At 41.1% G+C, this 15,168-nt stretch overlaps 1 protein-coding gene across 1 annotated transcript in view; it reads right to left on the minus strand.

Annotated features, from left to right (window-relative positions):
* LOC102261911 (probable ubiquitin carboxyl-terminal hydrolase FAF-X) overlaps window positions 1-15,168 on the minus strand; it is a 292,998-nt gene that overhangs the window by 148,980 nt on the left and 128,850 nt on the right. Inside the window, exons 15-21 of the mRNA XM_014540284.1 lie at window positions 13,830-13,917; window positions 11,443-11,785; window positions 10,877-10,972; window positions 8,432-8,643; window positions 5,404-5,644; window positions 4,924-5,073; window positions 3,831-3,951 (exon numbers count right to left, since the gene is read on the minus strand). Of these exons, the coding sequence (XP_014395770.1) occupies window positions 3,831-3,951; window positions 4,924-5,073; window positions 5,404-5,644; window positions 8,432-8,643; window positions 10,877-10,972; window positions 11,443-11,785; window positions 13,830-13,917 (1,251 nt within the window). The remainder of the gene's footprint in view (window positions 1-3,830; window positions 3,952-4,923; window positions 5,074-5,403; window positions 5,645-8,431; window positions 8,644-10,876; window positions 10,973-11,442; window positions 11,786-13,829; window positions 13,918-15,168) is intronic.

The raw sequence follows: 15,168 nt of genomic DNA on the forward strand, positions 1-15,168 counted from the left end.
TAGGGATTGGGCCTGCCCTCTGCCACCTGGGAGCAGGCCTAAGCCAGCAGGTCGTTATCTCCCGAGGGGTCCCAGACTGCGAGAGGGCACAGGCCGGGCTGGGGGACCTCCTTCCCCCGAGTGCACAAATTTTTGTGCACCAGGCCTCTCGTGTTATATAACTGTCATTTCTTTATTTGGCAAAGTTTCCCATGTATTTTCAAGGATATCAAATAGGTCTATCAGTTCAAAATTTCTTATTCACAAGGATTTGTTTTTTCTCTTCATGAGCCACGAGACTGCGGTGGGCACAGGGGTGGGGCCCAGCTTATCCTCTGCGCCCGCGCCCCCGCCCCTGCCTGGGACCTCCTGTCTGAGGCGCCCAGTCTCCTGTCTGCCTGCAGCCCTGCTCCCACCACTGCTGCTCCCATGTGCTGACAGCACCGGCCCTACTCACCCCTCAGGAGCAGAGGGAGGTGAAGAAGCCCTCAGGGGTGATAGGAGTAGCCGCCACTGTTCATATCTGCTGGTGGCTATAAAAATTTACTGAAGAAACTGAGGAACTTGAATGCAGGTAAATGGGAATGGCGGTAAATGGGAATGGAGGTCATTCAATTAAATGATAAATATTTGTCAATGTTAATTTTTCAGTTTAGATGTGTAAATTATCTACACTTATAAAAGACAAAGATGCTAACTGACTGTACCTTTGCTACGCCCAGCAGCCAATCAGAAGATTATGCAAATCAACCCAACAAAGATGGCCGTTAAATCTGCATACTGAAGGTGGGTCGGGCAGCGCCAGACGCCGCCCGCGGGATCCGGGCCGCAGATCAGGGACTGGGGAGGCAGGGAGGGCAGCGCCAGATGCCACCCAGGAGGCGGAGCTGGCGATCACCCCAGACAGAAGCCTGAGGCCTGGGCAGAGCTGGAGCCGGCCATCACACAGGGCTGGGGGTCCCCTGCAGAGGCCCAACGCCCTGGCCAGAGGCCTGAGCCTGGGCAGGGGAGGAGCGGTACATCGGAGCGGGCTGGGGTTCCCCTGCCCAGGCCTAATTTCCCGTCCAGAGGCCTGGGGCCTGGGCATGGGCAGAGCCTGCGATCGGAGCGGCCTGGGGGTCCCCTGCCCAGGCCTAACGCCCCTCTGGCCTGGGCAGGGGCGGAGCATGCAATCGCATGGGGCTGGGGGGTCCCCTGCTCAGGCCTCTGTGATTGGAGTGGGCTGGAGGTCTTCTGCCCAGGCATAATGCCCTGGCCAGAGGCCTGAGGCCTGAGGCCTGGGCAGAGGTGAAGCCGGGGATCGGTGTGAACTACAGAGGAAACACCTTTTCTGACCGGTCATTGGCTAAGCTCCCTGTATGCCACTGGTAATATTCTTAGTAACTTAGGTAATAAGAATCCAAGGTGATGTAGGATTTTTCCACCTCACTCCTTGAGAAAAAAATGAAGGTCCGCTGCTGGAGAGGCTAAGAAATATCATATCCTGCCCTAGCCAGTTTGGCTCAGTAGATAATGCCTTGGCCTGTCTACCACAGGGTCTGGGTTCAATTCTGACCAATGGCATGTACCTGGGTTGCAGGCTCTTCCCTGGCTGGGGCTCAGGTCAGCGCTCATGCAGGAGGCAACCAATCAAAGTGTTCCTCTCACTTTGATGTTTCTCTCTTTCTCTTCCACATTCTCTAAAAATCAATGGAAACATATCCTCAGGTGAGGATAAAAAAAATAATAAAGAAATGTTATATCCTATGAAAGACACATCTTGAAAATGACTAAAGAAAGTTGTCATTTTTTCATGGTGAAGGGACTAGAGTTCGTGTTGATGAAAACATCTTGGTGGCTGCATTGACTGGCAGTGGTTGCAGGAGCGGGGTGATGGGGCTGGTGCCTTCCCCTGATCAGCCCAGTCACCTCCCACAAAGGGAGGCCAGACTGCCACTTGGGCCCGTTCCCCAAGGGGAGCAGGGAGCGGGCCTAAGCCATCAGTAGGACATCCCCTAAGGGCTCCCAGTATGTGAGAGGAGGCAGGCTGGGCTGAGGGACCCCCCCGCCCCCAGTGCATGAATTTCGTAAACTGGGCCCCTAGTTGTTATATAGAAGAATATTTTAGTTTGAAAAAAATACACATGAACATTGTGGGGGATGAGAGAATAGCAAAGAAACAAATTATTCTCATTTGGTTTAAGGAAGAAAAGTTTGTTGTATTGCATTTCCTACTTTTCTGTAATTTTATGACTAGCTCAGTAACAACAATAAGGTTTAGGTGTACACAAAAATATACTATTACAGCCCTAATTGGTTTGGCTCAGTGGATAGAGCGTCAGTCTGTGGACTGAAGGGTCCAGGTTTGATTCTGGTCAAGGGCATGTACCTTGGTTGCAGGCACATCCCCAGTTGGGGGTGTGCAGGAGGCAGCTGATTGGTTTCTCTCTCATCAATGTTTCTAACTCTCTATCCCTCACCCTTCCTCTCCGTAAAAAATATGTATATATACACACACACACACACACACACACACACACATATATATACACACATATACACACACATACATACACACTATTACAGCAAAAACACTGTAAAGTGTCCACAAAATGAAAACAAAACTAAAGGAAGAATAAAAATGAAAACGTTACAATAAAAAAACTAAAAGTCAATGAAAAATTTTATCTACGTTAACTATTTAAAAATCCCATCTTTACCTAATAATAGACAAACATGCAAATTGGTGTCACACCGCTACACCCACCAGCCAATCAGAGCAACTATGCAAATTAACCAACAAAGATGGCAGTTAATTTGCATATGTAGGTGCCTAGCAGCTTGGGTCCCAGGAACATCATCAGCACCCAGGTCACTCCAAGGTAGTCCCCGTGTGGGCCCTGAGCAGCCTAGGATGGGCCTGAGCCTGGGGGCTCCTGGGCAGGGCTGAGCCTGCAATTGGAGCTGAAGGGGCCCCTTCCCAAGCCTAAAGCCTCAGCCTTTGTTGTCCTCCTCTTCTCCGGCCTCCCTGCTGCAATCCTCCTCCCATTCCCTGCCTGGGATGCCCCAACTTCTAGTCAACCAACTGCACTTATTGTGCCACCAACCTAATCTTGGCCACTCTGAGGTCCAGCACTCTGGGGAGAAAGGGATACCCTCCTTAGTGTCCAACTCTGCCCCAGCTAAACTGCACCTCCCCTCCCAACAGGGGAGGCCGAGGCCAGGAGTGGAGCTGGAGCGTCTCCATTCAGAAGGCCTCGGACTGTCTGCTCCTCTATCCTGGGATCCTTGGGCGCCTCTCTGCTGCGCTGGGGGCCACCGCCCTCCTCCCAGTCTGGGCAGGGTCCCACTCCGCGCTGCCTATGTCTTGCCCCTCACCGGGCACACCTCTATGCCCCCTGCGTGCAGCCCTGCGTTTCCTTCCCTTTTCCATTCCTGTCTTTTTCTTGTTCCCTTTCTGTATTTCTGTTTCTCCTCTCGGGCCTGTCTGTATGCAGGCCTGCCTCATCTCCCTCTCCTTCCTTATCCCCTCCTATCCCCTCCTATCGTATCCTATCCTACCTACCCCGGGCTTCGCAGCTGCCGGAGCCCAGGGCTGACTGAGCAGCCGCTGTGGCTTTGTCCAAATGGATATCTGGAAGACATCTGCCCTAATTAGCATATTACCCTTTTATTAGTATAGATATTTAGAGTCTTAAAAATGTAAATAATTCAAATTTAAGCAAAAATTGTTAGATGATCAGAAAAAAAGGATGCAAAAGTATGTAAGAAATACATTTTCGTCTACACTAAACTAAATCAGTGTATAATATCTAAACTTCGCATAAAAATATGTTAAGCAATATTTAAGGGAATCCAGGCGTTTTTCTTACCTGGTGGCATCAGTTTCATAAGTAGTCTTGCTCCATTTCTAAGTGGTGGCATTTTCAATTTGCTACCTAAGTCTGCAACTTGCCAAAGAAAAGAGATGTATCTGGGATGCTGTGACATTATCTGAAATATGAAATAAAAAAAATGTTTTAGGCATCAATTATGTAAAAAAGTGTTTTATTCAAATTAACCTATTCTCTGTCCCTGTTTCTTGTCATTCACATCTTTGCCTATGCCATTTTTTACTCCCTGAAAATTTGTTTCCCTCACATCTTTTCATTTTCACAAATGCAGTGATCCTTCATGATACAAACTTACATTTATTAGGATTTCTAAGCCACTTTGAGTGGTTTCTTTGTGAGAGGCATTCTGTTATTTTATAAAATATGGAACTCAGAAACTATTTACTATAAAAAGCACTTCATTTTGTCAGGGATAACTATTGCTGGTTAAAATCCTAATCCAACAGTTGCAGGAACCCAAATTCCTCTGAAATTGAAGTGGCTGGTTTTATTTACAGCTATAATAATTCTCAAGGGTAACTAGAAAAATAGGAAGCCTAAGAAAGATAGGAGTTGTTTCTTTAGTTATACATTAAGAATCTAGGCAAGATAGCAAATTGTGTATTTCCTTAAAAAGTTATAAGTTGATTAAAAAGAGAAAAAGTTTGGGAAGGACTGGTTAAAATGTGGATCAGTCTGAAGCTTCATCCCTTTCTCCTGAGTTTTTGTAATTATGGAATATACTAAAGATGTGTCTTTTAAGTGAGCTACTTATCAGCAATTAAATTAACTACTTCACAAAAACAAAAAGCAAAAACAGTTTTAAAGAAAGACTCATAGTAGTATTATCTCTGGGTATATATTTGGTAGTATTACAGTTTAACTATAATTGATTAGTTCTATGCAAACATAATACTATATATATGTGTATAATTTTATTTCCAACAATTAAAAAAATCCATCCAAAAGGTAATAGGTAACTATATTTATTTGGCATTTGACCACTCATGAAACATTTAAACTCAGAAACTCCTACACATTTCTTTGTTTTTCTGAAGAAGAGTGTAATGTTTTGCATATAATAGCTACTTACCACTCCAGGCAAACAACTTTCCATTTCTGGACTGGGACTATCACTGTACTGATTACAGCAGTTTCCAGGAGATCCAGTTGAGGAATCAGAAGAACTATCAGGGCTTGAAGGCATTTTGGAACTTACCTGAGAAAGTTTGGCTATAATAACCTGAATAGTAAAAGTACATATTAGTAGCAAAGACATAGGAAAACACTTCCACAAAGTACAGCAACTGGATATAACAAAGGACTAAAAATATTTCATGCTTTAATTTTAGAAATACACACTTTAAAAGTAGTATCCAATATATACCATGTAGTAGTTTATTTCCTCTACCATACCAGTGTCATGATACCTTTCTTAATCAGATCTATAACCAAAACACATAACATACTATTAGACTACATAACAGATAGCTCAAAAAACATTTACACAATCAATGAAAAACACCCTTCATGTTTAATATTTGGAGAAAATTTGAAAATTATGTGTACTTACTGATTTATCTTTTAAGTTTAATTGTCCAATTAGTTTTCCGTCATCTTCAGAATCTATCAGACCACCACCCACAAAAAGTTCAATTTTTGTGTGGGCTATATTTGCTTTTATACGATTGAGAATACATCGTCGTACTGAACCAACTGTATCATTTGTATGAGACCATATGTCCAAGTCATCAACCTCTCTACCATGGTTTGGAAATCGAACAATAAGAGAGAGGTGTTTACCGCGAAATGCTCTGAAAAAAAGAAGTAATTAAAAAAAAACACACATAATCAACTTTTGAAGATTTTCAAGAACATAAACATAACAATTTAATATTTTCTTAATAGGAAAGAGATGTAATTAAATAGATTTATATTTATAATAGATGTAATATATTAACCTATCTTTAATAAAAGCCTAATCTGCTAAATGTCTTGTTGTCCATTCAACCAATCAAAGCATAATATGCTAATCATATGCTAAGGCTGCACAACCATTTGCTATGACGTGCACTGACCACCAGGGGGCAGACAGTAAACTGATCACTATGATGTGCACTGACCACCAGGGGGAACAGCAGATGCTCCAACTGGTAGGTTAGCTTGCTGCTGGGGTCTGGCTGCTCAGGACTGAGATGGGCCGGACACGCCCTGGAGCCCTCCCGTGGTCCCTTCCTGGTTGGCCAACCTCCTGTGTCTCTCCCCGCCCTGATAGTGCACTGATGGGGTCCCTTGACCTGGCCTGTGCCCTCATGCAATCTGGAACCCCTTGGGGGATGTCAGAGAGCAGGTTTCTGCCCAATCCCACAGGTCAGGCCGAGGGACCCCACTAGTGCACGAATTTGTGCACCGGGCCTCTAGTTAATTATAAGCTACAAAGCTCAATTCACTAGATTATTTTTGAAAGAGATAGCTTCAGCTAGGAAGCATCAATAAATATGGTAAAATGTTTCTACTAAAACCTGTAAAAATTCTATTTAAAAAATATTTTTTATTGATTTCCGGAAGGAAGGGAGAGGGAAACAGAAACATCAATGAACAGAAAGAATCATCGATTGGGTGCCTCCTGCACGCCCCCTATTGTGGGGACCCTGAAAACTGGGCATGTGCCCTTGATGGGAATCCAACCTGGGACCCTTCCTTTAGTCTGCAGGCTGACACTCTATCCAATGAACCTAACAGGGAGGCTGGAAAAATTCTTGAAAACAAAATTCATCTAAAAATATTTATCACTGCATATTCTCTTCTTACAGATAAAATAGAATGTAAATATAAATCATATTCAAGATTTTATATTTTTCATTTTTAACATTGGATTTCATAAAATCTGGTAAGTTATTCTAGAAACTTTTCAAAAACCAGACATGCCATTTAAACTATTATAAAATAATTTAGTTTGTTATTTACTTAATTTATAATGATATGAATTATATCACAAAATTTGTGTATAATTTATTATAGTAAAATATGAGTTACTAAATTTCTAATTTCTAAATTTAAAGAAATTTTTGCAAGAACAATTTACAAATACTCTTTGTAAAAAATTACTGGGTAACTGGATAGCTTTTTTTTTTTTGTAATCCTTACCAAAGGATATGTTTTCATTGATTTTGAGAGAGAGGAAGGAGAAGAGAAATATTGATGTAAGAGAAACATCCTTCCCATATACACTCAACTGGAGATCGAACCTTCATGCTAGGTTCGATGACTAGAATAGAAACTGCAACCTTTTTGGTATACAAGAGGCTCCAACCAACAAAACCACCCAGCCAGAACAGGATAAGCAACTTTTAAATTTTTATTTTTAACAGCATGAATAAATAACATGAAAATAAAAATCATATCAACTACATAATAATAGTGTCACACTTTTTTAAAAAATAGAACAAACCTTTTAGTAGTTTTCTTACTGAAAAAAGCTTGATTTAAAAAATAATTAGGTTTCTGACTGCTTACTTCAACACTTTCACAATGATTTTCTGCTTCTCTATAAAAATAGCTTGATCCTGTTGACACATTTACCACATGTCTCCACAAAAGGCCTATTACATGTTTTTTGTTTCTTTTTAAAAATTTACTGACTGATTATAAAGAGAGAGGGGAAGGGAATGAGAAGAGAAACATCAATTTGCTTTTCCACTATTTATGCACTCATTGATTGGTTTTTGTAAGTTCCTTGACTGGAGATATAAATGTAACTTTGGCTTAATGGGATGATACTCTAACCAAATGAACTACCATGCCAGAGCTAACATGTAATTTTTGTGTAAGACAACTTCTTAAGTACATTAGGTCTCATAGCATGAACTCTGTGGAAGCTGGCCTGGGCACAGGACAAAAGCAGATAACAGTGCTTTCCCAAACTTCTTGGTAAAAAGGTAAACAATTCTATTATCAGGGTTCAGGAAAACCTAGTTTTGGTTAGGTTCAATTTTAGAACCACCTCAAAAGGTATGTCAAACACTGGATCATTCTAAATGCCTAAAGACACAATCCAAGGAGGAGGCAAGAGCCACATTTAACTTTTGATAAAGATCGAAACAATAAAGAGAAAAACTATACTTGATAAGTGAGAATGCCTCACCAAAATATATCTCAAGACCATATACTTAAAAATAAATTATGTGTAAGATGCAAATGATATTTTTAAGACAGGTTATTGAAATCCAGAAATAAAAAATTTTTCTGGCCCTAGCCACTTTTGCTCAGTGGATAGAGCCTCGGCCTTCAGACTGACGGGTCACAGGTTCAATTCTGGACAAGGGTATGTACCTCAGTTGTAGGCTCCAGCCCCAACTAGTTGGAGCACATGTGGGAGGTAACCAATCGATGTGAGGCACATGGATGTTTTTCTCTCTCTCTCCCCCTCCCTTCCACTCCCTTCAAAAATTAATGGAAAAATATCCTCAAGTGAGGTTTAACAAAAAAAATAATTTTTTTTTCTATCCCTTCAACCTGTTTGTCATTACTTTCCTAAAAAACTGGTTAAGAAAATAAAAAATAATTGCAAGTTAACACTGGTAGGTCAATATCTGACAAACCTTGACATAGGTAGAATTGTTCTTTCCTCATGATAATCACTATCACATTCATTTATGTATTCCTTTAAAACAGTTAAAACGCGAACCATTCGAATAGCTTCCTGTTTTGCACAATTAACACTGTCTTTATCACCATCCAACACATATAATGTATCATATGAAGCTTTCAAACGATCAAAGCAAGACTGAATGAAGTCTTCATGTATAACAACCTGTAACCAATAGGGGAAATAGACAAGTCAAGATGTTTTGCAACTTAAAAATCATATATGCTGATCTAATTAAAGATAGAAAAATGTCAACTAATAGGTAATTCTCAATCATATTATATTTTATCAAGCAATAAGACACAAAAAGAACCTGATAACAAAATAAGCATTTATTTTTCAAAACTAAACCAAAACCTTCTGTACTAAGTGTTAAAGTAAATCAAATTTTTGGCTGACCCAATATAACATTATCTTGTCAATGCCAGCAATTTCTTCAAATCTTTATCAATTATCTAACTAGATCAGTGTTTATTAAACTACCAGAAGCCCGGTGCACGAATTTGTGCATGGGGGGAGGGGCGCGCGGGAGTGTCGCTCAGCCCAGCCTGCACCCTCTCCAATCTGGGATTGCTGGCTCCTAACCGCTTCTGCCTGCCAGCCTGATCATCCCCTAACTGCCCTCGCCTGACAGCCTGATCTTGCCCCCAAATGCCCTCCCCTGCCGGCCATCTTGTGGAAGCCATCTTGTGATGATGTCACTGAGGGCGTGATGCCACCTAGGCTTTTTTTATATAGGATATTTTGAATCCTAGGGCTTTAAAGATGTTTCAGGACTGACCCTCTAAGAGGTTTGGGGAAGAAAAAGGAAATAGGGGAGACTGAGCAGAGAAAAGCTGGTTTTTAGTTCTTACATCAGTTTACATTATCTACACTAACAAAAGAGAAAGATGCAAATTAACTGTACCTCTGCGATGCCCACCAGCCAATTAGGAGTACGCATCTTTATTGGGTTAATTTGCATATGCAGGCACCAAGCAGCCTGGGTCTCTGGGACCATCGCCGCCCTGGGAGACAAGGGCAGCAACACAGCTTGACAGCAGACAGCAGGGCCTGCTTGGCCGTCGCCAGGGCAACCTGGGGAGCAGGAAAGTGCAGCCTGCAGGCAGCGCCCAGCAAGGCCTGCTTGACCATTGCCACGGCGACCGGGGAGCAGGCAAACGGGCCCACAGGCAGCACCCAGCAGGGCCTGCCTCCTGGCCCAGGTGTGCGATTGCAGGGACAGCCACTGTGGCGGGCCAGATTGACATCCTCCTGGGCACGCCAACGGGATCTGCGGGTCTGCGAAGCCTCAGGCCTCCAGTGCGCACATCCTCTCCTCCCCGCCTGGCATGTGAACTTCCCCCAGGGCGGTCGCCCACTCGCGCCTGCAACAGTTCGGCATGCACACGTCCTTTGGACAGTGTCTGGATGTTCTGGGTACTAAGGGTGGGCGCCTGTGAGATGACAGTGAGAGGGCGGAGTGGTGATGCCCTGTTCCTGTGAAGGCCAGTGCAGCGACAAGATCACCTCCATGGGGCTACTGCAGATGCTGAGGCGGGAGTAGGTGGGGACAGACACAGTTGGTGGGAGCAGGCAGCCCTCGCTGAGGTGCCTTTGGTCAGCGTTTAAGATCGAGAACCCAGAGGAGGTGAGGAGCTCTTTCCTCTCAGTGAAACAGTGGGATAGTCAGGGCGACTGTAGAGAAGGAATGGGCACTTTGGGTGCTGGCACCCATGAGCGAAGCCTGCCCTGACTGAGCCTCGCTCGCTTGGGGCCTAGCGCACTCCTGCCGGGCAGCGGGTGACAGGACGTGCTTTTCTGAGTTAATGAGAAAAAACATTGATTCTCCCACTGTCCACGAAGGTGGAAAGTAGAGTGGGGACACATGCGAGGAGTGAGCAAGGTTCCCTGTCTGGGGGTTCCAAATCTGCCATTGGTTCCTTTCACTGCTGACTGGAGATATACAACACACTTAGAATACCTAGTAATTCCAATGGGTTTAAGCATGAAAAGAAAGAAACAACAATGGAGCTATTATCTGTTAAAAGTGCGGGTACAAACTGGAAGTCGGACATTCTCTGAGGGGTCCCGGATTGGAGAGGGTGCAAGTTGGGCTGAGGGCCTCCCTCCCCTTGCACGAATCTTCATGCACCGGGCCTCTAGTATAATTTTAATTTCCCTATAAAATAATTAACTATATTTAAAAAAATCCTAACCACCTAAAGGTAAGTGGCATCATTCATTAAGTTAGGATCATGTAATGGTCAATTGTGGATTAAATAGTTAAATATTTTAGACAAGAGTTAAATTAATCCGTAGTTTTTACATTAATACTAAGTTTAAAAAGAGTATACTAAAACACAAGATGACTTTCAAACTAATTGTAGTGAAACTTCTTATGCACTTCAATGCTTACCTGATTGACCTGTAACCTGGGGCCAAGGTTTGTATATATCTCCTTAAGGAGAGCTATAGCTCTGTTGGCAATGTCATCATTACTCTGAATCACTACCTAGATCCAAAATTATAGTGTAAGTAACAGTGAAGATATATTTAATTTGACACTTAAATTTTAAAAATATGCTCAATTATTTTAAAGAGTATTCAAGAATTTAAGGCTGAGTTGATTTTGACACTGAAATCAAGTAACAAAGTCTAATACATTTTAAAATAAAGAATTAATGGAATAATGAAAATGATAAAATATACTTTAAACAATATTATTTAACTTTGCAGTTTGGTAGCCAAGCTGTGTTTTCAATGAGTTAACTCAAATAAATTAAAAAATTTATATAACAGAAAGAGCAATCCTGATAACACCCGGAATTTTTGCATATCTTTATCAATTATTTATTTAAGTCAATGTTTTCAAAACTAGGTTTATAATCCAATGGCTTTAAAGACGTTTCAGGACTGACTCTGGAAAAGGTTTAGGGAGGGAAAAGAAAGGGAACAGAACAAGAGCTCCTACTTCTAACTTACCCTCCAAAGGTAGTCTAATCCTATAAGTTCCAAATCTTCCATCATATAGGCTCTTCTTTTTACTACTAGTTTCCCTTCTCGACAATTAACAGCTTTGAAGAATTGTTCAAAACATTTCATTCCATTTTCAGTTAAAAGGGAAGGATCAAGTTGAAGCACATTATTTTCAAAGAAGTCCTTATTAATATCCGGATCTAAGTCTGGTTCATCCCCCATTAACTTGGAATACCATTTAAAGCAGGCTTCACGATCACAAAGGTAAACTGCATTCTCTGCTAAGCATTTCCATATTTGTTTTGCCTGAGGAGCACAGAGCCACAGCTGGCCATCCTTCAGTAAAAATCTTGAAAAATTTAAGAAGTCAGTAATTAGGTTATATCATTTTATTCTCGAAGACAATTTATTTTGACATGTCTGAAATAATACTTTTATCACAATTACAGCAAAAAAGATATTCTTTCTAAAGAACTTCTTATCCATATAACTAAGTAAAAAATAATCAGGTAGTTCCATTTGTGAACAAGCATGTATTTATGGGAAAACTATAAAGTTAGGTGACTTGACATAAATATTAAAGCTTTTTCCTTGTTCTAAAGAAGTTCAGTCTTTGAAACCAGATACTGATTAATTCCCTGCTTATATACGGTTTCCCTGCCTATATATGCGTATACATTGAAAAATGAGGCAATATACTAAAAATGACTTTCAGAGATAACTGAATGTTTTTACAAAATAAAGCTGTTTAAAATTTTTAAGTTTCTGAAAATATTATACTCAAAACCTGGTGGTCACAATACATACATAATTTAAACTTATTTCTGTTAGTCATTATTAGTATGCTTATTTTAAAATGTCCTCTAGAGCTTTTTAGTTGTGTCACTATTAGTTTATTCATTAAAATAATATTATGAAGTTTTGAAGATTCTGCTTCAAGCAGTCTCCTCAGTAAGATTCTAGTTTCTTCTACCATTGTCTGCAATTTCCATGAATGACAGTTTAAAACAAGGTAATAATAATGTAAAAAATGACTACGCATTTAATTCTGTTATCAAAATGATGGTGGCTTCATGCCCAACAGAGTATAGCATGCTTATTTAATGTCAGTGGGTTTCTTCTTTTGTGTCTTACCTAAAGTATTCTAATATCCCCATAATTTAGATCCCAATTTAGATTTCTAATGTCACCATAATTGTAGGTATGAAGCTTTTTTTCTAGCTCTTAATTTTATTTAATCTTTCCTACCTTTATTTATAAATGAGCAATATGTGGTCCAGAACCCTAAAATCAATAATTTTCAAACTAAGACTCTATGATAAGTCTGAAAAATCACTGCTGTCATAGGAAGAACAGAGACTTTAAAGTGAGACATACTGGATGAATCCAGAAATCCAGTATTACTATGAGGATTAAAATGATTAGTAAGTACAAAGCTAAATATAAAGTATTAACTCTTCAGTCCTTTTACCCTTTAAAGAATTAATTGCAGTACTAAGTATTTACTGAGCAGGAACTATAAAGGGTCTTCTGATTCTAAACTTCAATAGAGTAGATAAGTTCTAAATCACTGGTCTTTTCCAACAAAACTAAGTGACATAGTATATATGCATTTATAACAACGAAGAGAGTCTCAACACAGGAGGGCTAATCTTTTTTTCAAGGCTGTTAAAAAACATGAGAAAAATTCCAGTCAACAAATTTTATGATCAGGTCAACCCAGAAGATTACACAGCATATGTTTCAAATATGCTTGCTTTATTATGTGTTAATTGCATTCATAAAAAAATTCATTCTTTAAGTTATATATCCATAAATACACACACATATATATTGTTATCAAAAGACAAGCATTACTGAACAAATTCAGCCTAGGACTATCTTTAGCTTTGGCTTAAGTTAAAAGATAGGTAATTTTTCCTTATCCAAATGTAAAGTGATGTTATTACCTATGCCTTTATCATATCAGCCCTTGCTAGAATAAACAGAGCACCAGAGAGCGCCAACCATCTTAATCCTTACTGCTCACGACAGCATTAATGAAAATGCAATTTCCTAGCTGACTGTTTTTGTGTCCTATAGTTCAAACTTTGAAAAATGTATAATAAACTTTTTTACACAAACTATAACACAAATAACTCCATTTGAATTTTTTAAGAAAGTTAAATGTTAACCAATACTTAATAATCAACAAACAGAAATGTAAATTAACTTTTGGCAACAGTATTTATTTGGTAAAATATTTAGCTGCAGGGTGGAATGGTTATCTAAAAGACTTAGCTATTAAAAGAAAAAGAAAAAAAGAGAAAGACTTGGCTATGAGGAGTATTACACTGCATTCCTTATATGTGTGCCTTAAAAGAGAACAGCACTACAAATTGCTTAAAACCAACCTAAGGAAGTTAAGCCGTTCTTGGACTTCTTGAACATGACTATATCTACTTCCAAGCTTTACAGTCTGTGGGTCATAATCTTCATGTTCTGAAGTTTAAAAAAACAATGCATTATGCACATGTATATCCACATCACTGTTGACTTTAAACAAAGAAAATTAAGAAGTCAATAATTATTCATCATTAATAGTCAACTGTAATAATATTTACATATATGCAATTTGCCCCACAAAAATAAACACTTGTTACATAGCTGATGAAAAATATGACCAACTGTGGTATTAAAAATAATTTTTAAGCACAACTCCCATTCTTCAAATATTTTAAAGCAATTTGTAACTACAGTCTGTGATTTTTTCCCCTTTTATTTTTCCTTGTTATATTAAAATCAACCATTGTACAGAAAAGTATTTTATGTACAAAATACCAGTAAAAGAATTCATAGAAAATTAGGGTGACAGAGCTGTTACTGCATTTGATGAAGTGATCACACAATTACTTCAAATACAAACTATGATCAAGTATTCAAGAAACCTACCACTACCATTATGGTTATGAATATACTAGTGCCCCGGTGCACGGATTTGTGCACATGGAAAGGAAATTAATTAAATGGTTGCTGGTGGGGCAAATTGGGTAAGACGGGCCAGACATGCCCTGGAGCCAACCTCCCGCAGTCCCTCCCCAGCCAGCCACACCTGGGGTGGCTCCATGGCTCAAAGGGTGTCTGCGGAGTGAGCAGGGTCCCTCGATAGGTGGGGTCCCTCGGCCTGGCTTTTGGGGATGGAGCTGAAACTGGCTCTCCCACATCCCCTGAGGTGTCCCAGAGTGTGAGAGGGCACTCTGCAAAATTGCTGTCGCTTGGCCGATCCTGCGTTGAGCGCCTGCCTCCTGGTGGTCAGTGTGTGTTATAGCTACTGGTTGGACAGATGGGCAGTCACTTAGCCTTTTATAGATATAGACTAGAGGCCGGGTGCACAAAAATTTGTGCACTCGGGGAGGGGGGAGGTGGGGGTCCCCCAGCCCGGCCTGTGCCCTCTCGCAGTCTGGGACTCCTCGGGAGATAACGACCTGCTGGCTTAGGCCTGCTCCCGGGTGGCAGAGGGCAGGCCCAATCCCTAGGTGCAGCCCCTGGTTGGGCTCAGAGCAGGGCCGATTGGGGAGTTGGGGCGCCGCCCCGTCATGCACAGAGCAGGGCGGATTGGGAAGTTGCGATGCCACCCTCAGTCACGCTCAGGGTAGGGCCGATTGGGGGGTTGGGGCACCGCCCCCTGTCACACTCAAGGCAGGGTCAATGGGGAGGTTGCGGCGCCACCCCCTGTCACGCACAGAGCAGGGC

Source organism: Myotis brandtii, unplaced genomic scaffold (genome assembly GCF_000412655.1).
Source record: "Myotis brandtii unplaced genomic scaffold, ASM41265v1 scaffold1052, whole genome shotgun sequence".
Classification (NCBI taxonomy): domain Eukaryota; kingdom Metazoa; phylum Chordata; class Mammalia; order Chiroptera; family Vespertilionidae; genus Myotis; species Myotis brandtii.